The 26,641-nt window shown below is 39.2% G+C and overlaps 1 protein-coding gene across 7 annotated transcripts in view; it reads left to right on the top strand.

Moving 5' to 3' along the window:
• LOC141996124 (eukaryotic translation initiation factor 1A, Y-chromosomal) overlaps positions 1-26,641 on the top strand; it is a 158,905-nt gene that overhangs the window by 101,583 nt on the left and 30,681 nt on the right. The window contains exons 2-9 of one of the 7 annotated variants that reach the window (XM_074967931.1): positions 17-94; positions 3,091-3,254; positions 18,071-18,185; positions 19,093-19,191; positions 21,105-21,215; positions 22,713-22,835; positions 24,729-24,853; positions 25,882-26,000. In XM_074967931.1, coding sequence (XP_074824032.1) covers positions 17-94; positions 3,091-3,254; positions 18,071-18,185; positions 19,093-19,191; positions 21,105-21,215; positions 22,713-22,835; positions 24,729-24,853; positions 25,882-26,000 — 934 coding nt within the window. Of the gene's footprint in view, positions 1-16; positions 95-3,090; positions 3,255-17,632; positions 17,889-18,070; positions 18,257-19,092; positions 19,192-21,104; positions 21,216-22,712; positions 22,836-24,704; positions 24,854-25,881; positions 26,001-26,641 lie in introns of those variants that run through there. The other 6 variants (XM_074967924.1, XM_074967951.1, XM_074967942.1 and 3 more) reach the window with 6 other exon arrangements.

Genomic DNA, 26,641 nt, shown 5'->3' with positions numbered 1-26,641 from the left:
TCCCCTCTGGTTTTAGTGGTCGATGGATTTCTGAAAACTGACGAAAGGCAAAGATTAGCAAAAGAAAGAAGAGAAGAAAGAGAAAAATATCTAGGTAAGTTGACCTCTGCATTTTTTTAAAGCTGTATGTGAGTTTTAGTGGGAAAAGAAAAAGAATCATGTTTTTACTCTACTGAATTTTAAATGTTACATTTCAGTCTACTTTTGTTTTTTGTCATCTTAAAATGGTTTAAATTGCTGAAGAATTTCAGCAGAATCTAATTCACTTTCAAATAGATAGAGAACCTAATCTTCTAGGACTCTTTCCATTGATTTCAGTATACAGCACTTCACATTCTACAATTAACAATCAGTTATCTTCAATAAATGTGCTATTGAATATTATGACATGAATATATGTGTGAGATACTGACTTTCTGGAAGCTGATGTATATGATTCTGTCAAAAAGTCAAGCCTTGATCAATATTTACAATGAAAGATTGATTGGCTGCGGCATTGTGATTTTAGCCTCTGTGTGTTAACAACTTTAAAATTAAAGTGGAGTTAGTGAGAGTGGCATACACTAGATATTTTCTTTGCCTTGCTGTCACATGAATGAAAGTTTACAAATTCATTTTTCAGTCGTGGGAGGCAAAAATTATTTTTAGACTCATTGGTGTCATTTCTGATGCTTTAAAGAACAACTTAAACCTCATGGGAAATGTTGAGTGTGTGCAAAATATTTCTGAATAATTCTTTCTACCGCATTATTATAGGCAGGGCAGGTTGCCCAACACTTCCCAGGAAAACATCCTGCTTTCAGTTGCTTATAACTTTACCAAACTTTAAACATTTGGACTGAAATTTGCCATGGCAGGTATTTTTGGAAGATTTCACCAAAATGATTCAGTTGTTTCCAAGAAGGAGGCTAGAGAAAATATGTTTAGTTCATGTCCAAAATCTCTGGTGACCTTTCCTTTGAAAAGCTGCAGTGCCCCCATTTTTTGGAGTAGGGACTTGAAATTTGGCAGGGCTGTGGCCTTTGTGTGACTTTATACTGCAGTTAGACACCCGCAGCTGACTCAGGCTGGAGCTGAAAGGGCTGTTTAATTGTAATGTAGAGGTTTCAGCTCAGGCTGAAGCCCGAACTCTGGGATCCTCCCACCTTGCAGAGTCTGAAAGCCTGCGCCTCAGCCTGAGCCTGAACATTTACACTGCAGTTAAACAGCCCCTTAGCTAGAGCCCCTGAGCACAGGCCAGCCAGGTGTCTAATTGCAGAGTAGACATAGCCATTGTCATGGATGTGCCCTTTCCTGTCCTTGTGAAAAGGTGCCAAAATCTGGCCAAGTTATAAGCCTTTGAAGAATCCCAGTTTGCACATGCTCAGTAGAGATGGCTTAGGTTTTTAGCTGGTAAGTTCCCCAAAGATTCTGTATACACTGAGCATACTGCAGCCTGGGTCTCAACAGGGCTTTCTCTGCAGTAGTGGCACTGGGCCGCTAGAGGCCATGCCACTGCCAGATGTGGGCACCTAAAGTAAGAAGAGGGAGACTCTCTCTAATGTGCACTTGAAGCCTGGGATCAGTTGGGAGAGAAAGCTGCCTGATTTGAGTGCAGAGAGAATGAGAACTAGGATTGGGGGGGGGGGCGGTGGGGGAAGTAGATTGGAATAAGGAGCCTGTGAGGGGAGGGAAGACGACAGCTGCGGGCTGACGGGGTGGGAGAGGAAACTATGACTGGGAGCAAGAGCCAGATGAGACTGGAAATGGGATCTGGGGAGGGAAATTGGGAAGGGATGGGCAGATTGAGACTGGATGAGGAGCCAAGTGTGGACACTGGGACTAGTGGGCAGGGAGATTGGGAATGAGAACCAATGGGGTGGGGAAAGGAGGGAAGACATACCAGATAAGGGTGCACGGGGGGAGCTCGGATGACTTTGGCCAAGAAACTAGAAAAGGAGCCGGAAGGGGAGGGTTCACAACTAGAATTGAATCAGGAACCTGAAGAGGGGGATTGGGACTGAGAGCAAGTGGGGATGGGGGTAAGGGATTTTAGGCCAGGTTTGGGGAGAGAGATGGATTGGATGAGGACCTGGGAGGGGTGACCGGTACTGGAACAGTCTGAGGAGTTGAGATGGGGACTGACGGGGTGAGGAGAATGGGACTGGATGCATGATTTTTCAGCTTTAATAATGTTCTGTTGATGTAGCTTTTAGAGTGTGTGTGTAATATATATTAAAGTGTGGTGTGTGTGTGTGTATGTACTCTTATACATTCATATCTATTTTGAATTATTTTTCTGTTGCCTTTTACCTAAAAGTTTGCATGAGAACGGGAGCTTTTTAAATAATTTATTGATTCACTCCCAATATTTATTCCCTTGTCCACTTGAAGTAACAATCCTGTTTATCATGTTGCAGTCATCATTTGTATAGCAATAAATTAGTGTCTCAAAGCGGATGATGACTTTCATGTGGAACAAGCAATTGAGACAAATTCAACAACAGAAAAAATAAATTTTCTTCATACAAATAGCCAGAGGTGACAAACAAGGTAACTGAAACATACAAAATTATTAACTGAATGGACCACTGTTCAAAGTTTTCCATAAAGCTTTTGCAGCTATTTAAATTCTTTCTTTAAAGAAGATACCGCCAAAGAAGAGAAAAGGAAAGAATCAGCCTTTGTAGTTCTAAAACCCACATTCAGCCCTCTCCATCCACATGTGACTCCTTTTAAAAGCCACAGAAGGCATGTTCGTGCAGGGAAGAATTTAGCCATAAAGCTATGAAGGAACTCGTAATGTATACAGATACAGGTCACTTGTTAGTCTGATTATAATGTTTATGGAAGAAATGGAGCACCTGCCAGATTGCAAACAAAGGGTGAACTCATTACTTATTGTACTAATTAGATTATTGCTTATTTCCTTGTTTACCTGCATAGTGTATTTTTATGCATTGTGCTGTTGATTTTATTGCACCAGTGTGTCCTGTATATTTGCACTTGCTATACTTTTGCTCTTTGCTTCCCATTTTGTCATACCGGTAAATTACTTTATAGACGGGGAAAAATCAAATCAAGTTAAGAGAGTATTTTTATTTATTTAAGCTGCCAGAGAGCAGCAGATTTTGGAGAAGGAGAGAAGAGCAAAACTTCAGTATGAAAAGCAAATTGAAGAACGATGGAGAAAACTGGAGGAACAGAGACAGAGAGAGGAGCAAAAGAGAGCAGCTGTTGAAGAGAAGAGGAAACAGAAGCTCAGAGAAGAGGAGGTGAGGTATACTGCTATGGCATATATAGTACAGCCACCGCAGGTAGCAGGGATGGTTATGCTTTAACGTGAGCTATCCAATGATTATGGCACTGGGACTCAACCTTTGCTGCAGGAAGGACCATGCTGGCTACAGCCTGGTAGCCAACAGCTGTGCCTAAACTTGCATAGGATTTCAGAGAGCTGCACAAAGTTTGTTTTTATATGTATCTGTGTGTGTTGTGTATGTTTTATTGAGTACTGTGAATAGTATACAGTACTTCGCAAACTGCACAGAGACCAAATGGTCTGTGGGCTGTAGGGGATGGAGTACCTGTGGGGAAACTGGTACTGCACCTCTGAAAGTTGATCATTTATGACACCATTAATATCTCCTGGGTTTTTTGGTTTTCTTTTTTGGGGGGGCGGGGGGAGGTTAGTAAACAACTCATCTGCAAATTGTGTATATATTACTCCTGGGGAATTCTGTGCCAAAAAATTAAAATTCTGCACACAATATTTTAAAATTCTGTCATTTTATTTGTCAAAATAACACAATATAATCACGCCAGTTTAAATTATTTTGGTAATTTATTTCAAAATACCTGTCAGTAAATATGTCTGTAACAATACAGACAACAAAAGATTCAGGAAACGTTTTTTGACAAATATCAGAGTAACAGCCGTGTTAGTCTGTATTCGCAAAAAGAAAAGGAGTACTTGTGGCACCTTAGAGACTAACCAATTTATTTGAGCATAAGCTTTCATGAGCTACAGCTCACTTCATCAGATGCATATTGTGGAAAGTGTAGAAGATTTTTTTATACACACAAAGCGTGAAAAAATACCTCCCCTCACCCCACTCTCCTGCTGGTAATAGCTTATCTAAAGTGATCACTCTCCTTACAATGTGTACGATAATCAAGGTAGGCCATTTCCAGCACAAATCCAGGGTTTAACAAGAACGTCTGGTGGGGGCGTGGGAGGGGGGTAGGAAAAAACAAGGGGAAATAGGTTACCTTGCATAATGACTTAGCCACTCCCAGTCTCTATTCAAGCCTAAGTTAATTGTATCCAATTTGCAAATGAATTCCAATTCAACAGTCTCTCGCTGGAGTCTGGTTTTGAAGTTTTTTTGTTGTAATATCACAACTTTCATAAACCAGTCGGAGAACACTTCAATCTCTCTGGTCACGCGATTACAGACATGAAAGTTGCGATATTACAACAAAAAAACTTCAAAACCAGACTCCAGCGAGAGACTGTTGAATTGGAATTCATTTGCAAATTGGATACAATTAACTTAGGCTTGAATAGAGACTGGGAGTGGCTAAGTCATTATGCAAGGTAACCTATTTCCCCTTGTTTTTTCCTACCTCCCCCCCCCCCCCCCACCAGACGTTCTTGTTAAACCCTGGATTTGTGCTGGAAATGGCCCACCTTGATTATCATACACATTGTAAGGAGAGTGATCACTTTAGATAAGCTATTACCAGCAGGAGAGTGGGGTGGGGGGAGGTATTTTTTCACGCTTTGTGTGTATAAAAAGATCTTCTACACTTTCCACGATATGCATCCGATGAAGTGAGCTGTAGCTCATGAAAGCTTATGCTCACATAAATTGGTTAGTCTCTAAGGTGCCACAAGTACTCCTTTTCTTTTGACAAATAGATTCCTTTCTAGGCATATTAATACAGAACTCTTAGTAATAATTCATTTAAACTACAATATAGAACCATATTTCCCACTCCCCTCAGAAGCAGTGCAAAGGTTTTGAGGAGTCAAGGGTAATGGAGGAGCTTAGGTAGAGAGAAGTAATTGCTGGGAAGGAGCCTGGGTGTGAACTTGGAGGGTTGTTGGGTGTGGGTGGGAGAAGTATGGAACATTTTTTGTGGGGGATTGTTAGGGAGCTTCCACATGCAAACCCTGGTTGACCTCTAGCCTATCTAATTCAGTTATACACTATCTGCCCCAGTCCCCATGTGTCCATGCACCCCCACTCCCATTCAGCCCCTGCCCCAGTCTATCCCCCTCAACTAGCCCTTCTGAACCCCAGTCTGTGACCCCCCAGCAGCCCTATGTGCCCCACGCTATCCGTCCCCCCATATCTCATGCCTTCTGACCTGGCCCCATGGGCTGGGTGCTGTGAGGAAAGCAGCCTCTTCTCTTCCCTATCTGCAGCTGGGGTGCTCCCACCCAGGAGCAGCTGCTCTCTGTTCTGGTGCCACAGCAGCCACTGGTGGGTGAAAGGCATAACTGCAGGACTTTTCCAGCAGAATGTATTTTCTGCTGAGAAAAAAATTCTGCATGGTACATGAAGTCTGCGGATGCACAGTGACACAGAATTCCCCCAGGAATAATTATTGTAATATGAATATTAAATATTGATGTCCTACTTTATTCTTGAAGTGGCCACACACATTATGCAGGGCAGACTGGAGTCTGACCACTGCCAGAAACTGGATACTAGATGAGATGGACGTTGGGTCTGATCCCATTCCTCTGGGCATGTCTAAACTACAGACTTAAGTCAAAATTTGTTAGGTCGATTTACAACCACCACAGTAATTACTGCAGTGACTGATGTCCACACTACCCTCCTTCTATCGGTGGTGCACGGCCTTACCAGGAGCTCTTCCACTGACCAAAGAGGAGTGGTGGAAGGGATTGAGAGCCAGGGCTCTCAGCTCCACTCACCTCCCCATTGCCTGCCAGGAGTGGGTGCCAGCTGCCTGTGCTTCTCGCCTCCCCATTCCCCACAGCATGGGGGGGGCAGTTGCCCAGGCTTCTCGCCTCCCTGAGTGGGGAGCTGGGCAGGTGTAGTCCAGCAGGGAGCCAGGAGTAGTTGGGCTCTAGCTGCCTGGCTTTCTTGTCAATTTCAGCCAGTGCAAGTAAAGCAGTGTCTACACAGACACTGCATCACTGTAACTACACTGACAGAAGCCCTACACCTCTTGTGGAGGTGGAGTTATTATGTCGGTGTAGTAGTTACGTCAGTGGGACAAAGCTGTAGCGTGTACTGACATAATTGGATCGACGTAAGTTGCCTTACGTTGACCTAACTCTGTAGTGTAGACCAGGCCTATGTTTGGCCTGCAGTGTTTTGATATATTCAGTTTCATAGTAGAGAGTCTATTTATAAATAAAAATACTTCCAAAGAATATAGCACAAATAGAAGTTTTCTTACATAACTCTGGAGATATGTCACTTGTTCTCAGACATTTATAGAACTTCAATACATTTTCTTTGTGCACGTTTGGTCTTTCTGTGTTCAGGTGAACGTGGCTCTGCAAACAACTGGAACATTTCTTTTCCTAAGTCTCTGTGCCACCGATTTTATATAAGCTTGAACCTGCTTGATCCATTTGCCCGTTAGGATAATTCATACATATTTTTGAGCATTCCTTGGAAATCTAGCAAGCAATGGAATGCCCTTTCCCAAACCTTCCCATGTAAAGCTTTCAGAAGCAAACAAATGCCTCCTTTCCTCCCTGTTCCCCTGCCACCTGCAAGAAAAGTTGCCTGCCTGTTCCATTCCTCTGGCAGCTGCAGACATATCCCTTTGCTTCCAACTGAAATGTAATATTTTTAAGCACTTCAAAAATACTTTTGCAGCCATTCACTCTCGACATGGCTTCCAATCAGCAGAGTACAGGCAAAGATTTTCATAGCCTGTTTGCTGGATTTTAGATACACAACTCACCATAAAATTAATCGGTGTTGTGTGTCTACATCACCTAGTTGACCTTGAAAATCTGAACCACAGTCTTTATTGACCTGTGCAACACAGTTGCAGCCATGCAGTGTTGACTGCAGACTGATCTTTCCTTGTAGTTTACTGCTATCCGCATACGTTTTCTACTTATCCTACCCATCCCACAGGCATCTTGCCCCTCCACAGAGAGACTCTAGCTGGGAAGCGTGGGTTTCTCTATGTCATAATTTCAGTCAAAACCCAAATGTTAGCTGGATGTTTCTACTGAAATAACTAGGGCTTTCAGTAATGCATGAGTTAATGTAGCATTTCAAGAGCCAGTTTTTAAAAATAGCCAGGACAAGAGGGAAGAGTCAGAAAATGCCAAGGTTCTTTTTTTATGTCCTCTTTACGCTGTCCACTGAAAGATGAAGCACTTTATACATCTAAATACATATTTCCTTTTCCTACCATATCCCAAAACAAAACCAGAAAATCTCAGTGGAACATATGTAAACAATCTAGGCCAACTGACAATACCAGTGTTTAGAATAAAAGGAATAAAGTATTCTTAAAGGCTTGTGTGTGCATTTGCCTACGCACTCTCTTTGCCAGGGTCAGTTAGTACTCTATTTGGTTTTCTGTTGTGGTGGACAGTGGCCTGATTTCCGATGTAGCTCTCTAAATGCAGTGTGTGCATGTGTGTATCTGCACGCTTATGGACAGGCGGGCGACATAGGAGACAAACATGTAATGAGACTGCTTTAAAACTCTTTTAATCTGTTTTGTTTTTTTCATTGTTAAAGAAGCAACAGATTTCTGATAAATTATATAGTAACAATGCAGGCAAAGCTATAAAATATTATTTTATGCCGTGTCAGTGCACTGAAGTATCAAAAAGATGAACATAGAAATGAGTAAAAACAGAAACTGAAAAACCAGAGTCCCTTAAAATAGGGAATTGCATAATGGCAACAATCAAAACGTTTCAGAGTTAGCACTCGTCATGATAAAATGGGGCATGTTCACATCTCAGATGAACCTTTGCAGTGGACCATTCCAGTTCTGCCCTATGAGGAAGGTTTTAACAAACCATAAAGGGATAGAGACTTAAAATACGGTGTGAAAGTTCCAATTCTGCTGAAAACAAATGGCCACAAGTTTGCCCTGCACTTCCAGGATTTCACTTTAACACTTAAGTTCACCGCTATTATTGTGCTGCTGTTAATCACAGAAAGGTTCCTCTGACTATTATTGTTCACACACGGGCAGAGGTTGAAGACGGCTTGGGCCTTAGTAGACGCTAGCACTGCCACTGCACCTGATGAATTAAAAGATTTTTGAAAAGAGAGAGGGGATGAAAAGAAATGTCATGGGAAGATGATGACTTTGCTAGAATAGTGGACTTTCAAATCTTGTAAGGACAGACATTCTAGAGAGCCTTGATGATCTTCACTATGACCAAATCACCTTTGCAAAAGAGAGAAAACATTTCCATGTAGTATCAAAATAATTTACTCCCACTTCTCTTCTTTCAGTCTATGTATGTTTTGCCCTGACTTTAACTTTAAAAGAGAAAACAAAATCTGGCCTCTCCTACTTTAACTGTGACATCCTGTTTCTATGATCTGGTTCTCTATGTGCTTTACTGTCCGTGGAAATGACTTACTTCATTAAAAAAAATAATTATGGTCTCATATTATACCAATAAAATAAAAACCAGCAGGATCTTATTAAAGGGGAAAAGGCAAAATGCCACATTTATTGTGAATACAGAAAGAATCATAGAAAGCAGTTAGTTATAGCTATAACATTCCATTCAATTTCATATTTATTCACACACACACACACACACACACACACACGTTTTGCAAGGTTGTTATCATAGTTACCAGCCTTAGAGTTGCTCATGCCAAGCCACTGGCCAGGTGGCCTGGACATGAGGAGGGAGCAGGGCCTTGTCAGATGCTCATCTGATGCTCCTGGAAGTTGGTTTGCAGAATCAGACCACCCCCAAAGTTCTCACTTTCTAGAGTCCATTTTTATAGGAATTTCTTCCTATGCCAGTCTATGGGAATTGCTTCATCATGCTGTTGCTGAATCAATCAGCAGATGGCACATTCCTGACGGCTCCGTGCTGCCAGATGTTATCTTGTTCTTTGGTTCTCCCATTCTTGAGGCTGTTGGGTGGATTCCAGTCTGCCCTCCGGGGGGTCCTCTGGTTATTTCCACTTGACGCCTTCTTCAGCCGATGGACACTGGATTCTTAGGCTGGCACCTCCCTGATCATTCAGTTATTATCCACACCAAGCATCCATCCACATACATCCTCTATCTCTATTTTAATCACAATTGTTAACAAAGCAAGATGAATACACACAAAAGGGCGGGGAGTCTCTGGGTGCTGTTTCTATTGTTACAAAGTATTGCTTTGAGTCTCTTTGTGTGAGTAGTTGTTGTTACAAAGAATTGCTTTGAGAACAGACTCTATCTTAGAATGTACTAACACAATTAGCAGCTTGCAAGTTTCACACATAGAGGGAGAGAAACAGTACCAAAAACCAAGAGACCTCTTAATTAGTAATACCCTGGACTTTAAACTATGGGGAATCAAACTCATTTGTGATTTTAATACAGAACTTCTTTAATATGATCCAACACTCATACCATAGTTGTTTTGTCTGCCTGGGCGGAAAATGTTTTTGATTCACTCCTGCCCTGCCCGAGTGGCAGAGCAAAAAATACAGAACATCTGGCTGGCCAATCAGCGGAGCAAAAAGTAAACATAGCTGAATGGCACAGCAGTCTGGCACCCTCTGGAAGTTGGAATCCAGGGCAGCCACCCTGCTTGCCCGCCAATGTGTCATAGGAATCATCTTAAGAATTGCTCCTGTTTCACCTTTGTAATGAGCAGCAACAGACCTCTATCTCCTTCTGAAATTACTTCATTGCTATGACAATACTTTCCCCAAAGATGTGGTAAACTAATTGGACGCAGCTGGAAATGCATATCAGTGATCCATCTGAAAAAAAAATGGGGAAGTATAAGAACATAAGAATGGCTATACTGGGTCAGACCAATGGTCCATCTAGCCCAGTAACTTGTCTTCTGATGGCCGCCAGTGCCAGATGCTTCAGAGGGAATGAACAGAACAGGGTATTTAGCATGATCCACCCCCTGTCTAGTCCCAGCACCTGGCAGTCAGAGGCTTAGGGACACTCAGAGCCTGGGGTTACATCCCTGATCACCTTGGCTAATAGCCATAGATGGACATATCCTCCGTGAACTTCTCTAATTCTTTTCTGAGCCCAGTTATATTTTCATTCTTCAGAACATGCCCTGGCAATGAGATCCACAGGTTGATTGTGCATTGTGTGAAGTACTTCCTTATGTTTGTTTTAAACCTGCTGTCTGTTAATTTCAATGGGTGACCCTTGGTTCTTGTGTTATGAGAGTTTTTGTGTTATGTTAAGGGTATGCACCATCACAAACCTTTCTGTAACCATCCTGTCATGATGTTCAAAGAGAGAAGTGCTTCCATGTGCATGCCACTTGTAAATGTATATGTATATATAACATCTTCAGAAAATCTACTGGGAAGATCTCACTCCATATCTGTGATGGAATAAGCCATGAGAATCTGGGTAGAAAATATTTGTTGTTGTTGTTGAGTCTGTAGAACTTTAAAAAAAAAAGAGAAAGAAAGAAAGAAAGAAAGAAAGGAGAGTGGCTCTCCACAATCTGTATTAGACTTATTCCTTTCATAGAGCTGAGAATCCTTTGCTCAGCTATTTTGTACTTAAAAGTATTTTTGAAGATCAGTAGGTGGTGAAAGTCTCACGTATTCTGACTTCTCTTCTTCCTTGTTCCCTGTGCAAAGGTAGATAGGGTGGTTTGTGTATTTTTAAGGGAATCAATAGTAAAAGTGGAGTGGCTCCAGCAAGGCCCTCTCTGAGGTGGTGATTATCTAAGCCACGTTGCAGTAGGGAGTGAAAGTGGGTGTGTTTCCGCTTTTTATTATTACTTAGGAGCATTTCCTCAGATAGGAACTGTGTGTATGTGACAAGTAGAAACTGAATTTTTACTTTAACTTAATCCTCTCTTTATTGGCTACTTCTTTTTTCCTAGAGGTTTCAGATGACACCATTTTTATCTCCATATTTATTTTAAAACCGTCCAATAGCCTTGGATTAAAAACCTCTGACATTTTGAGGAAGAAAGCACTCTCTCGTCCAGAAAAGGTTCAAGTGTGTTTTTTTATTAGTGTATAGCCAGTGGTTTTGGGAAGTTTGTGCCTCATACTTTAGTAAAATGCAGGTCTGTCCCCACTGCTACCCCAAAGCACTTCTGAGACTGGAGTGCTTTAGTAGTTCTTTTGTTGTACCAATAAATTAAAAACCAGCGGGATCTTATTAAAGGGAAAAAGGCAAAATGCCACATTTATTGTGAATACAGAAAGAATCATAGTAAGCAGTTAGTTATAGCTATAACATTCCATTCAATCTCATATTCATTCACACACACACACACACACACACACACACACACACACGTTCTGCAAGGTTGTTATCATAGTTACCAGCCTTAGAGTTGCTCATGCCAAGCCACTGGCCAGGTGGCCTGGACATGAGGAGGGAGCTGGGCCTTGTCAGATGCTCATCTGATGCTCCTGGAAGTTGGTTTGCAGAATCAGACCCCCCCAAAGTTCTCACTTTCTAGAGTCCATTTTTATAGGAATTTCTTCCTATGCCAGTCTATGGGAATTGCTTCATCATGCTGTTGCTGAATCAATCAGCAGATGGCACATTCCTGACGGCTCCGTGCTGCCAGATGTTATCTTGTTCTTTGGTTCTCCCATTCTTGAGGCTGTTGGGTGGATTCCAGTCTGCCCTCCGGGGGGTCCTCTGGTTATTTCCACTTGACGCCTTCTTCAGCCGATGGACACTGGATTCTTAGGCTGGCACCTCCCTGATCATTCAGTTATTATCCACACCAAGCATCCATCCACATACATCCTCTATCTCTATTTTAATCACAATTGTTAACAAAGCGAGATGAATACAACAAAAGGGCGGGGAGTCTCTGGGTGCTGTTTCTATTGTTACAAAGTATTGCTTTAAGTCTCTTTGTGTGAGTAGTTGTTGTTACAAAGAATTGCTTTGAGAACAGACTCTGTCTTAGAATGTACTAACACAATTAGCAGCTTGCAAGTTTCACACAGAGAGGGAGAGAAACAGTACCAAAAACCAAGAGACCTCTTAATTAGTAATACCCTGGACTTTAAACTATGGGGAATCAAACTCATTTGTGATTTTAATACAGAACTTCTTTAATATGATCCAACACTTTCAACATATTCTAAATGTCTCTCTGGTTAGATGTGATGTCCTCTGCTCCTCTCACATTTTTGTTGTTAAAGCAATGTGAACACCTGTCAAAATGTACGATGCTGGATTATCATTCTAACTTGTACTGATTGTGTCAAGCATATTGGGTGCTCTTTCTCATATTTTTCCACACTGCCCATTCATACATCATTTTGGGGTAAAAATGTCAGATTATATTTTTTAAATATATATATTATATTTTTATAAATAAATAAATAATAAATAAATAAATAAATATATTTTTATAAATAAATAAATATATATTATATTTTTATAAATATATATATATATATATATATATTTATATATATATATATATATATTTTATATTTATATATTATATATTATATATTTATATAAATATATATAATTATATTTTTTAAAAAGGCAATTAACATTGAATCTGCCACTGTATTGAGGTTTAAATAACAAGCATTGCAAAACAGGTACATATACAAAACCCAGCTTCCAACTTCAAGACATCTTGGTAATAGCTGTTGTAAAATCATTCTGCATCATTGGAAGGATTTCTCTCAGTTAAATATTCATTATGGAGTACATTTCATATTTTTGAAACTCACATTTGGGAAGGGTATATGTTTACAAAAAATAGACTGGAAGTATTCATGAATGTTTGGGGACTCCAGTTAATTACATTTGGAACCAAAATATGTGAATAATAATTTTTTCATAAGTGTTGTAATTCATTTGTGTGTAACTTAATCCAATATATAAATACACAACTGTATTGTCAAGCAGTTAAGATATTACACAAGCAACATACGGGACACAACTTTATTTCTTTACTCTTGTGAGTTTAAGCAACCGATCAGTCCATACCCTCTTCTCCTCCAACTGCAAACATACCCATCATTGTCATTGCTATAACTATTGTACACCACAGACCATGCACTTCAACCTTAACTCTGCCCTCCCTGTGCCCTTCTGCACACCTCTTTACCAGATTTTTTTTGCCCTGTCGGTACTAGTCGTTGTGAATGTCTGGATAGAAATAAGTTGTGTTAAATGAGGATAGTTTTGGTAAAGGGTTGTGTGCAGAAGGGCAGTTAAAAGGGGTGGTGAAGGCCAGCATCATAGTTTTTGTGATTTTTACAATGCACATTTTTCCCCTTTAAAACCAACAAAAAATTCTTTCCCTCATTGCTGTGCAAAAGACCCACACAAATAAAAGTAGAAAGTGACTGGGTGGTGATATTTAGAAACAGTGCAACTAACTATATACACAGTTTTCATTTTTTTTAAAATCCTTTTTTTTTTTTATTTTGTTTACTTTATGTGAACAGAATTATACTTTTTCTCTAATCTTACAGTTAGCTACGTGTTTGTAACAGTAGGTACAACAATTTCAGGCAGGAGCGTGACTTTTTAAAGCTGTCCTTTTAACCAATTCCTTTTTGTTTCTACCCATGATATTTGTAAAATAACTTCCAGTTTGAATGAGAAAAGAAATTGGATTCTTTTGCCTTTTGTGTGTATTATATTTTGTATAGATGAAAGCGAAGTTCTCTGATCCATTTACTTGCAGTCTCTGTGCTAGTGCTTTTTAAAAAAATGTAATTTTGGGTGATCAAAATGGTTCTGTTCTTTAGACTGAAGAAACTTGGGTGGATGACTATAAGGATTTTTGAAATGCAGAAATAAATGTTATATTTTCCCTATGAACAGTAGATGGCTCTTTTCAGTTTTCATAGTTTACTTATTCTTGATTTAACCTTCATGCGAAGCTCATGGAATACTACAGGATTGTTTTTGGTGGCTCAACATATCAATAGTGCAGCAGTTACCTTCACAATAGCTATTACAGATACCGGATGGGAAGTTGGCATAGTGTCTGAAACATCTTTCAAGGAGGTAGGGTCTATGTAACAAACGCAGCAAATTTTGTGTGTTGCTGATGGAGAAATGCATTTGTGTCCTACTGTTTAGCTATTCCTGGACAAAAAAATTGGTTGTAGCAGTACTAAATCCAAATGTTGTTTTTGCTAACTCTGCATTTTATAGTCTAACAAGCTGGGTTTTTTTGGTTTTTGCTTTAAGTATGTGATATTTTGCTAGTTTAAAATGTTAATGTATATGTTTGTTAATTTTGTGAGGGTTTAATATTCAAGTGTTCTGTGATTCTCTGATGAAAGGCACATATAAATGAAAGTATATATTTCCAAATAAAATGTACAGAAAATCCTTTTCTCTTTGTAGTTTCACACTATACAATTTAAAATATCAAATTCTAAATGTGGGTAACGTGAGTTTTAAAATACATATGAAAAAAACCACTGTTTTTCCTTTAGACTTTCATTTTGTGTTTTATTTTGTTCATATAACAGTGTTAGTTATTTTAAATGCCATGATTGTGTTATCTGACCTACAAAACAGAGGATGACACGATCTTTGCCCCATGGAATATTAAAGTTATAAACAAACATACAAAACAAATACATGTTGCCTCTTATAACCAGCTGACATTTTAATATATAGTATCACATTTTTTAAAAATAAGTGTGTTATAATACTTATTAGCTATGATAAGGTTGGTAGTTTTTGCGGAAGTGTGTTTAAAGAGGGATTTGAGAGAAGAGAGTGATTGTTTTGCATAACACTGGTAGGATGACATTTCATAGGCAAGGAGGATAACTGGAGAAAGTAATGTAAATGAGTGGGAGGAGACTACAAAGAGATCGGTGAGGTAGGAGGCTTGGGAGGAGTAGAGGAACTGAAAGGAAATGAGAGTAATGATTAGGCTGCTGTGGAGTTAGCATGGCCTTGAAGGGTGAGGACCAGAAGCTTGAACTTGATGTAGAAGATGAGTGGAAGACAGAAGAGGGATTTAAATGTGGGGATGACATAGTCAGAGAAGCGGGAAAGGAAGGCTGTTTAGGTCATGGCATGGTAGACTGGAGCGGAGCAAGTCTGGTATCAGGGAGACAGAGAAAAGCTGCATAGCAAAGGCAGAAGAAGACCACAGTATGGACAAGCATACTTACTCACAGAGACAGGAAGGAAGGTATGGGTTTTTCTGAGCTATTGTAGAGAGAGACGTCTGGATTTTGTGATGGCCTGTGTGTGCCTCTCTGTGCATGCACTTGGAGGGAGGGTGGGAAATGAGGAGGGGGAAAAAGAGAAGGGAGCTTATGTGTCTGCTTGGACGCTGATGGCATTGACAGTGACACAGGTAAAAAGGAAAAGGACAAAAAGCTGCAGTTTGCTTTTGGCATGTTTTGCATTAGCTAATGGCAGGGCATTTAGGATGTGGTGATCTAAAGAGAGCTGGAGATGAGAGACAGATCAAAGGGGGACATGTCAGTATGGAGTCATAGACGAAGGACTTATCAGTACATAGACGATAATAGCTGAAAGTTCGAGATCAGATGAGCTCATCCAGGGTAGCGGGAAAAGATTGAACAATGGACAGAGCCCTGAGAGAGACTGAAAGAATCCTCAAAAGAGGGAGAGGAGAAACTAAAGGAGCAGTTGGGGAGGAAGAACCAGTAGATCAGAATCCAGGAGGAGAAAGTGGCCTGGTGCTGAAATCAGTGGATAGATCATGGAGGAGGATAGGGTGGAGGCGTTTACACTCGGCCAGAAATAGGACATGCTCTTTATCTTAATACGCAGCACTGAGATGGTTTATAGTAAAACTCAGCATAAGTTTATTGATAAAGAATGTAGACTTAAGTGATACTAAGCAAGAGTAACACAGACAAATGGTTACAAATAAAACAGAAACATGTTTCCTAGTGACTAAAACTTAATTTTAACAACTTACAATCTTTGCCTAAGCTTTCTCACTGATATCAAACTACCAGCATCTCTTGCTCTTCAGGCCAGAGGATCCAGCATTCACAGAATCAGAGGGCGCTGTTCCCTTTGTCCCCTAAGTGATAGATAGCCAGGATGTTGTTTTGCTCCCCTTTTATTGCCCAAAATCCATTGACTTTGCCTCAAGAGCCATGAAGACCTTCTGAGGGTTCAGACTCTGATGAGTCCTCTAGTATGCTCACCAAGCTCTTCCATCCTCTATTAACTTGATTACTTTGTTTACCTTAATTGTAAATGTACTTTCATTGTCCTTTGCCTGTAATCAAGCTAGGCAGACAGTTAAATCCACATTCCTTTGTCTAGGGCAGGCTTTCTTATCCACTCTACTTAGTATGCTTGATCTAAACATATTTCCAGCACACCTAGCTAACTCTTCACATGCGAAATGTACATAAATCATGCAATAATATTAATGTGTTACCAGTTTACATATGATACCTTACAAGATGCCATTTGGGTAAGTATTATGAGACGTCCTTGTGAGCATGCTCAGTACAAGCCAAGCTGCAAATGGGCAGGGGGACGGGGACATGACCCTTATGCATTGCCTCTGGAGACCAGTGTTCTCTGCCACAGTGAAAGAGGTTAATGATAAAAGGATGGTGGTTAATGTCAGCAGGAAGTTGGTAATTTAATAGGTTGGAGGTAACACAAGGATTTTGAGATTGGGTTGGGGTTTAACAGGAATGAATAAGGGAGATAATGTGGTGATCAGGGACAGAAAATTTAGAGCATAAGAATCCAGTGTCTTGTGAAAAATAGAGTGACTGATTTAATGAGTAGAGGAACTGATCCATAGCTGGAGGTAAAAAAACAAACGAATGAATGAATGTTGGGTAAGAAAGTGAGAGGCTGCACAGCTGGACCGATCTTCAGCATGGAGGCTGAAGTGGCCAAGGATGATGGAAGGCAGTTTGGAGAAAGAGAGGAAGAAGGACCAGGACCGTGTGAGGCAATAGATGCAAAAAATAAGTAGAGGGCAAAGAACAAGATGATGCCCATATTGAAGAAAAAAAAGAGAGAAAGTAAAAGGCCAATGCCACCATCTTGACCAATAAAGCACAGAGAGAGCGTGCACTGTAGGAGGAAGATGGTAATAGGCATGGATGGGGGAGGAGGAGTCAGGTTTCAGTGAGGGCCAGGATGTGGAGGTAGTAGAAGGATCATGCATAAACAGTTAAAAGTTTAAGGGTGGGGTAAGATTTCCAGAAGGACCAAAAAAAATAAAATAAAAAATACACCAGGCAGATGGAAGGGGAGGATGTGGGATGAGGGAGGGGGAAGCAAGTTGTTCAGAGCAAGAAGTAGTAGATATGAGTTTAAAAATGTGTATCTAAATTGAATGGTCTGTGCAACTCGGATTAGGGTAAAGACAATTTTAAATGTCTAATCTGTAGAAGGTGTTATGGGGGAAGCAGGGATTTAAAAAAAAAAAAAGTCATCCTGCAAATGCAACCTGCTTCAGGTTTGAAGTGATCATTTATCTGTGCAGCTAGGAGGAGCCACTGGCATTGCAGCAATCTCACTTTAATACTGAAGGAGAAAAACCTGAGGCCTGCTTAGACAAGAAGGAGTTAATGCTTGTCAGGCATTATTCTTCTACAAATTAAGTCCACAGCACAGCAGCAGACTCCCCAGCGGGAACAGATGCTAGGCAGTGATGCAACCTGTGGTATTTACTTAGGCCTCAGTAGTGACCTCAGTGGATTGCAAACAAAGGATACTCTTCTCTGGAGGTAGGTAGACATACTGGTACCTTCTGTATTCAGTTGTTTTTCTTTTGTTGATAGCATAATTACAGGAACCTGTTATGTGGGGTGATAAAAAACGTTTATTTTTTAGTATTGATCAGAAATCCCAGGTGACCTGAATTAGATTTTATTTCTCTGTCTCTTAATTTTTGCAACAATTTAACCAGGAACGTTTAGAAGCCATGATGCGTCGTTCACTAGAACGTAGTCAGCAGCTGGAACAGAAACAGAAGCGATGGTCATGGGGAGGAGCACTGGCTGCAGGCTCAGGAGGGAGAGATGGTGAGTGAAACAAGCTGCCTGCATTGCAGATCCTGAAGTGCAAAATGCATGAGATTAAAGATAGAAAGAAGGTACCTGTTTATAGTTACTGTGATGTTGTGAGGGTTGTTGATATGTAGCATGAATAAATGCTTTGTAATAGCTTATCAGGTTTCCTGTCTATGGTACATCCTGGGAAGAAAGGTCACTCCTAAGTTTGTGGAAGCAGATCATTTTAATAGAGTAATCAGAAACTGTTTTGGGGATAACAGCAAATGCTAAAATGAAATTTTAAAAATCCCCAACGCATTTAGCTTGCTACGTATTCACAAAAGAACCGAGTGCTGCCCAAACCTTTGTGGAAAACGATCTATTTTTGTCACTGGCACTTCTAAAAGCTCACAGGGATTTCTAGATGATTATGCAGCATTCACGGTTTAAAATGGATTTTTCCATATACTTTTTTGTTGTTGCTGCTGCTCTTTTTGATTTGGTTTCATAATTATTTCATAATCAACCATGAACTGCTTTTATGTTTCAAAAAGGTATTCATCTCTCTTCTGTTTATCTCATTTAAATTCACTGGGTTTCCAAATGGACTGGGTTATTTAAAAAAACAAGAACAAAAAAAACCCCTCTGCTCAGATGATGAAATATGGCTGCTGCTCTCTTCTAAACTAAGTGTAAATATATTTTTCTGTCCATGTTAAAGCAAAAAACATATAGCTTTATTTCACAATACAGTTTTCAGGGTTTGTCATTTAAGAAAAATGGGGAAAGAAATATATATGCAACATAATAAAAGCAACTCTTCTTCTTCTAGAAAGCAACCTCTTTATTTTTCTAGTATCGCTTATACATGATTTTTTTTTTAAGCTATTTGGTAATTTCTTTCACCTCTCTTTGCTCTGATTTTTCTGCTGTATAGGTGAATCAGAAAATACCCCACCCCCTCTCCTAGGTTTAGCTGCCAACACCCTTCCTCCAGACCCTGTGACCGCTACTGCTGCTGCTGATTCCTACAATGGTATTTCAGAGAATCACAGTTACCATAGTGTCTCGTTTATAACTGTTTTAATCACTTTAAACCATCCCCTGATCTTGTCCTTCCTAACCACTGGTTTTCTTATTATTTCAGTCCGGTACTCTACACTGTTACCATTAAAGATATGGAACAAATGTCTTTTTTTCTTTTGATTTTGTCATCGTGAAGCAATGCATGCCTAGCATTCCAGCACAACAGAGACATTTCATAATTTTATTACTAACTATGGACTTGAATAACTCAATAAATTCACGTCTTTGTCAAATTTGTGGGCACAAATATACGTTTCTGTAGTTTTTTGTGTGTATGTCATTTGAGTAGCTTGTTCAAGAGAGACTTGATGGGGCAGAGGTTCTATTTTAAAAACATTTCAATTATACAATAAGAGTGAATATTTACGGAGATAGCACGTCGCCCATTATGTATTGATTCCTTCCAGCCCCACCCTCTACATCCACGGTATGTTAAAAATTAGGAAGCATTGTTGTTTTAGTATGCTGAAGTATTTTGAACATTGTAATAATTACAAATTTTGATTGAGTTTGTCCTTTGACAACTTTATTGCATTTTATATTGTACATTAGATTAGAGTATTAATTTCAAAGGACTGTGAAATAGATCTTGTATGTCTATACCAGGGATGAATCATACAATGTGGGGTTTGGGGGTGTTTTGGTGGTGGTTGTTTTTTTCCTTCAGCTGCAAATATATTTGACATATTTTGGAAATCTAGCACAGCCAATCTACTCAAGAGCTGTTTTTTCAAAGATGGGCACGATGGTTATGCCTGCAAAATGCATGAGTAACTGATGTACTGCAAAAACATGTATGTAAACCCCAAGACTCTTACTTTGGTGCAGACATGGGTGAACAGTCTTTATGAACAAATAAGTGATTTGCAGGTTTGCATGCATTTTCTGGAAGTAGTCATTGCACCTATCTTTTAAAAATGTGAACATAAGGAATTTTATTGCTTGCTTCAGCAGATAGGACCAAATCATGCAGTTGTCCCTTAGGCAAGACTTCCACTGATGTAAGTGGGAGTCCTAGTTGAGCAAGGACTGCAGAATTTGTACCATGAATGTGAGTTACTAGCTGAGACTTCTTTGTTGTTGTCAGAAGAAACAAAATTTTAAAAATAAACAACCCCCCCCTTAAGCCATCCAGTATGCTTGTAGGTTCTGACCATTACATAACGAACACGTCATAGTTCGCTACTACAATAATTGGGCATACGTGATTCCATCATTATGTTGAACTTATGAGTACATAGGAATAGTTATCAAGCCAAAATTTACTTTATCAAACAATACTGTAACAGAAATAAAACCAAATGTAAACAGTTGGGCTGAAACCAAGTTATTGTTTTGAAAGTTCTCATGCACGAGACGGTAAAGAGGTAAATGGTGCTGTCATATGTCCTATAAATGCATAAATTAGTGTTGAATATCTTGAATTTTGCATTAGAATAGTACTTTGGAGGAGCTGATACACATATCACCTCCGGTAGACTGAAGCTGAGAGAGGTCAGGGAAGAGTTCAAATTTGTTATGTTTGTGCAGCCTATGTATTTTCTTCTTGTACAGGTATTGCATTTCTTTCCTTGATACCATTTCATTCATTTGGATTTAGTATGAAGTTACTTGCTCCTGGTATTGTATTACACAGGGTATTGTAAAATTGAAATGTTAAAATCACAAGTAGAAAAATTTTATCCCAAAATGTATCTTATAAAATGCTGGTATCTGCAGCAATTGGAATAGAATTATCTGTTCTGCATTATTCATTGCCCCTAGACGAATGACAAGGTCCGTGAGTGAAAAATGAGAGGTTAATTTTGGGAGTGTTCAACGCTGTAGTATGAATATAAATATCTTTAATGCGTCTCTCTGCAGCATGTGACAAACTTTCAGCTTCTACAATGAATCTGCCAAAGCAAATGGAGTCACCAATCAGTAAGCGTCTCTCCTCCTCCACAGCGGCAATAACGTATTCCCCTGACAGAGGCAAGTGAATATGCTGCTTATGGTCTCTTATCAGCATAAACTCTCCTATGTTTAAAACACACCTTTTTGTTGGTAGATCTGTCTGTAGCTCTTGAGTTCTTTCTAATAACCAATTCTAACATTATTGGGGTGGTAAGTTAAATATATTAGTAAAAGATCTTAAATACTTGAAATAGCTTTATAGCCAGCCCAGGATAATGCTGCCATGTTGGAGACCCCAGGCTGTGTGGGACTAAACGTTGCACGGCAGATATAAGTCTATGCCACAGAGGACAAAGTGCACCTTCATGTAACCATTTTGAGTGGCCAGTTATCTGCATTACTGTGGCTGACTATTGGTGAGGAATGGCAGGGCAGTGAAAACGTTGGATGAATTAAAGAAAGGATGCAAATTAGGTTTTTTTTGAGATGTGGTAGTTCACACTCTGATGTATTATGCTTCTGCACCTTAAGTAAATAGGAGGTTTATTTAAACAGTAAATCACAGCAAGCATTTCATTTCTTACTGGTTGTATTTCATCTTGTGATGCACTAAGAAACAGGGCTGAGCACAAAATGTAATTGCAGTAATCCTCCAGAAAAGCATTGCTTGTGACACTTTAGCCATATTAAGAAACTATATGTAAAAAATGAGTGCTGGTTTGTATTTACTGGGTGTTTATTGACAAAAGTTTGTCGTCATTGTGAGCCAGCTGGAAGTTGTCACTTGTGTCAAGATTTCTAGAGTCTTTTAATTTGACTTAAAGGCCTGATCCATGAGAGGCTCTGCAGATGATGAGCACTCTGCAAGATTAGGCCCTTTAGAAGGTAATAATTGTACAGTAAATACTGAAGGATTTGTCCCTCTGTGAATTGTTTCTTTTAGAACAAATGACAAATATTTTGACAGAAACAAGAAGCAACAGTAAACATACTTCATTTTAAATTATTTTTAGAGTTGCTTAATAAATATAAATGTAGAACTCGGAGGTTATGGTGATGGGTGACTTTATAAATGCAGGTAATAGGAATTTGTTTATAAACATATGTAGTCATATCTCATATTTATGAGGAGGAAAGGCATAAGGATGTACTGTATAAATAAGGTTTATACAACAGAGAGACTGTGCATTTTAAATGACTCCCGGGGTACTTAGCACACAAACCAGGAACTGCTCTGTCATTGGGGAAAAAAGCAAACCCTTTTCATGCTGAGTCATGAAAGCAACCATTTTGCAGAACTGAAGATTTTTCTGTATAAAAAACAAGTTTAATCTACTGTATTTATTATACAGGTTGGAAGATAATTTAGGTGGCTTAAAATGATGAAGAAACCAGAAACCTCCTTCAGAGGAGCATTAACTTCTTTAACAGCATTTTTAAATCACAGACATAACAGGTTTTCTCTTGTTCATTTCATTTGATCATTTCACTGGTTTTATTTAAGTTATTTAAAACAATTTTTTTTTTATTTTTTTCTATTAAAATTTATTTGTTTTATTTGCTCCCATCCTTCAGCTCACCGCATGCACCTTAGTCCAGTGGAAAACTTTATTGTTTCTCGACTGCTGACTCCCACACAGTCTTCTTTAGCCAGAAGCAGAAGTACATTAATGCTTTCTGAGCAATACAATGATTCAGGTAAAAATGAAAATTGTGCCCTTTGAAAATGTTAAGGTATGTGTTTAGCTGCACTTGAAAAATTGCATAGAGATACTATCTGTTCTTTTTTAATATAATTTTACTTCCATTTTGGGTAGTAATGTGTCAAAAGCATGGAAATATTTACATGTCTACCATTTTGTCCTTTTCAGTTCTTACCTGTATTTATAAGAAAATTTGGTGACGGGGTCTTGAATTAACTAACTAAATAAAATAATCAGGAAATTCCAAACCAGGGCAGAATAATGATGAGGTAGCTCAACTTTTGGACTTACCCTACGAGGTGACCCATTTATCAGAGAAAAAGATAGCACATTAACGTTGTGCTCTTTATCTTCAACAACCAACTAATATCCAAATTATTGGATATCCAGTATCCAAAATACAAATTAGCATTTTAAACATGTTATCCCCATATTATGTGACTCAAACGTACTCACGTTCTGTACATTACCACTTAATAAAAGGATGCTCAAAGATCTATTACAAAGAAAAGAGATGTTCTCTTTTTCCCCTCCACTTTTTCTTTGATATATAAAGGTAGACTCATTAAAAGATCCTCCATTTTTTGTTTCTACATGAAAAATATTGTACTTTGGAAGTTATGATATAGAATACTTTAGCCATGAGAGAATTCCTGATTTACTATTCACAGAGCAACTGTCTAAAGGAAAGCCAGCTCAAAATGTCAGTGTACTCTGCTCTAGATTAAAGGAGAGCTATTAAGACAAAATGAAAGTTTGTTGCTTTTTACTTCACAGAACCACAGAAAGGTGGGACTGGAAGGGACCTAAGTAGGTCATCTAGTCCAGTCCCCTGCACTGAGGCAAGACTAAATCTTTTATGGGTTCTTCATTATTTGTGTAGAAGACATCAAACGTAGGGCAAAATTGTTTTTTGTTTTGCCTTTTCTCACATTCTTCCAGTTAGTATTGTTTTTTCACATGTGTGAAAGCTGCCCAACATATTGTCAAAGCAATACGAGTAAAACGTAGAATATCCTCTTTTCACAAACCTTTTGTTCAAATTGCAAGTTAAAAAAAAAGGACAAAAAAGGAGGGGGAAAAAGTGCTGTGATTGTGGTCATGATGCACATAACCAGTGAACTTTCAAATTCAAGGTTATGTGGAGTAACAATAACAGAGCGTTTAATATGTGCACAGTTACAATAACTGTGCACTTAGTAATAATAACTGTGCACTTAATATGTCTCAGACAAGCTTTTTTTAGGACTCATGGGTACAGCTTTTAAAAGCCCCTATTTGATCTAGGTGACTGAGGTCTTGTCTATGTTTGGAGCACTACAGCTGCACGGCTACTGCACTGCTGTAGTGCTTCGGTATAGACACTCACTGCTGCAGTCGGAGGGGTTCTTCCATTGGCACAGCTAATCCGCCTCCCTGAGAGGCAGTAGGTAGGCTGACAGATAGAGACCTCGCACTGTCTACACTGACAGAGCTATGGCTATCCTGTTAATCTTTTTTATGCATATTTAATAAAGGAGATCAGCCCTCTTCAGAAGAGGGGGGAAATCACGAAATCTGTATTTGCAAAGTTATTCAGAATTGTTATGGGTAAAAGAGAGATACTTTAGTGCTCAGGTATTTTATGGGCTTTTTAAAAATGCTCTTAGTTTTATGTTAATGCTTTTAGTGAAAGCATTTTTGGTAAATGAGACCATTCTGCACATATGCAAAAGGCACAGATTTAATGTGATTTAAATATCTATTTAAATCTTTAAAAATGTTGTTTGCCATGTCTCATGTTATAACAAAGTTGTGCTGTTTTTTCCTCTCCCCTACTTTGTCTGTTCCCCTTTGCTCTTGCTATTGTACTGTAACTCTTTAGTATTCCATATCTGTCCTCGTGTAGCACCAGCTAGTCCTCTTAAATCTCCCTACAAGCCTTCCCTCACCCGAAGTGCAGAAAGGAAGAAGGTGGCATCAGCTTCCACTTTTGATACCATGAAAGGGGCAACTGCAGCTGAAGTTACACAGGTGGGTTTGGAACATGTTTTGATTGTGTTCCTGGACAAAGTTATGTTGCTTTTAGTTGCTGTGTTTCATTATTGTACGATATGGTTTTTGTTTGTTTGTTTTTAAGAACAGAAAGCAGAAAAACATTCATGTCCATTTGTTGGTTCCATTCACCTGCCAATCAGCAGGTTTTTAATATCTTCCTGGAAAGCAGTGTAGCCTCTATGAACCAGCATTAGTTGGAATGACACTTCTGTATTCAGGGAATCTACATTTCTGGCAGTGAAACATGTTTTCTGGAAGTGCTGTGTCTTGTGAAACCAGTACTTCTGGGACTGAGTTTACAGCTGCATGGCAAATGGGATGTCGCCACCGTTGAGAGTGTTTGGCTAGAAATAAAACCACCCTACTAGTGAATTGGCAAATTTCCCTCCTGCTCCGGTAGCTTGCCTAATGTATTGAGAGTATCACTACTTTATACCTGTCAAGTTTCACTTCTTTCTGTATATATAATTTTAAGTGAAATTTATTCAACATTTTCACTATTGACAACTGTACATTTTCTATAGAGGCATGGAAACTGAACTTAGCCTGCATGTGCCTAGTCACTGCATAGCATCTGAGAACAAAAGCTCAACTTTTCTGCCAAATCCCTGACAGTGCCATATCTCTTGTAAAAACTGAGAGAGACAACATGTCTGTGTAGTTGTGGAAGTCAGTAGGATTTAAATGCTTTTGAAAATTCTACCCAATGCTGTCCGGGCTCCAACGGGGGCAGTACCCTTCTGTACCGCTCCATACGTATTTGTTTATAGCCTGAAAGGTATTTTTGCAGCAGCATATACTGTGTGCGCAAGACATAAAAATGCATATACAGTATTGAAGAAGATCTTGCAGTTCAATTGTATGCTGGGATTTAGAAAACTTCCATTTTATGTGAATGTTATGCAAATCTGTTTATATGTCCTTGTGTTAATAAACTATCTGTATCATTGAAGCATTGCTTTTAACTACAAGCTAAACAAAAACACCTGAATTTCTTTTTCTAGACTGAAAAGATAAAGAGAGAGAAGCGACCCACAACACCTGTTTCATCATCTGGCGTGGGATCCCCACTGAGAAGATCTGATTCTCCTGCAAGCATGTCTAAAAGATCTGCATCACCGAAGTATGAATATTTTCTCATTGCTTCAGTACTTTCTGAGACTGTCCCTGTTGCCATAGGAAAACCATTAACTGCTCAGGGGCTTCCTTAGAAATTTTGATTAAAATCCAGATTAATTTGAGTTCTCATTTTTTTATATATTATTGTGTTAATGGCTGTCTGATAACATTTCTCTTCATCTTTCTTAGTCCCACTCATGAACTGATTGGTGTTAGCCTTCCATTTGGTAGCTCATGTTAAATCGGTTGAGTTAGCCTGTCTTTAGTTATGTAGCATAGAAATTGGGGGTGTGTGTTGGGGGAGAGGGGTTAAACCCATCCTTCTCTATTCTAAAGAAAGAAATTGGCAAGAGTACAAACACTACAGATTAGTCTTACTCCTTTTCTGATACATTTAATGTTGCAGTTTCTGTTGCTGACCATGGCAGTCCAGTCCACAAACAAATTTATTACCCTTCATCTAAAGAAATTTATCCTTAACGTCCTTATAGCTTGATCCTTTCTTTCTTTAGGTCAGTGTACTATTGTGTTTGAGGTGATGACTCCCTAGAACAGTTCTGTTTTACCCATTTTTTTCTGTGCCCCTTGGAACATTCATAACTCAGTCTCATCCATCTATGATATGATCTCCTTTTTCTAATTAGC

This window comes from Natator depressus, chromosome 1 (assembly GCF_965152275.1).
Source record: "Natator depressus isolate rNatDep1 chromosome 1, rNatDep2.hap1, whole genome shotgun sequence".
Lineage (NCBI taxonomy): Eukaryota > Metazoa > Chordata > Testudines > Cheloniidae > Natator > Natator depressus.
This window is presented reverse-complemented; position numbering and strand designations above follow the sequence as displayed.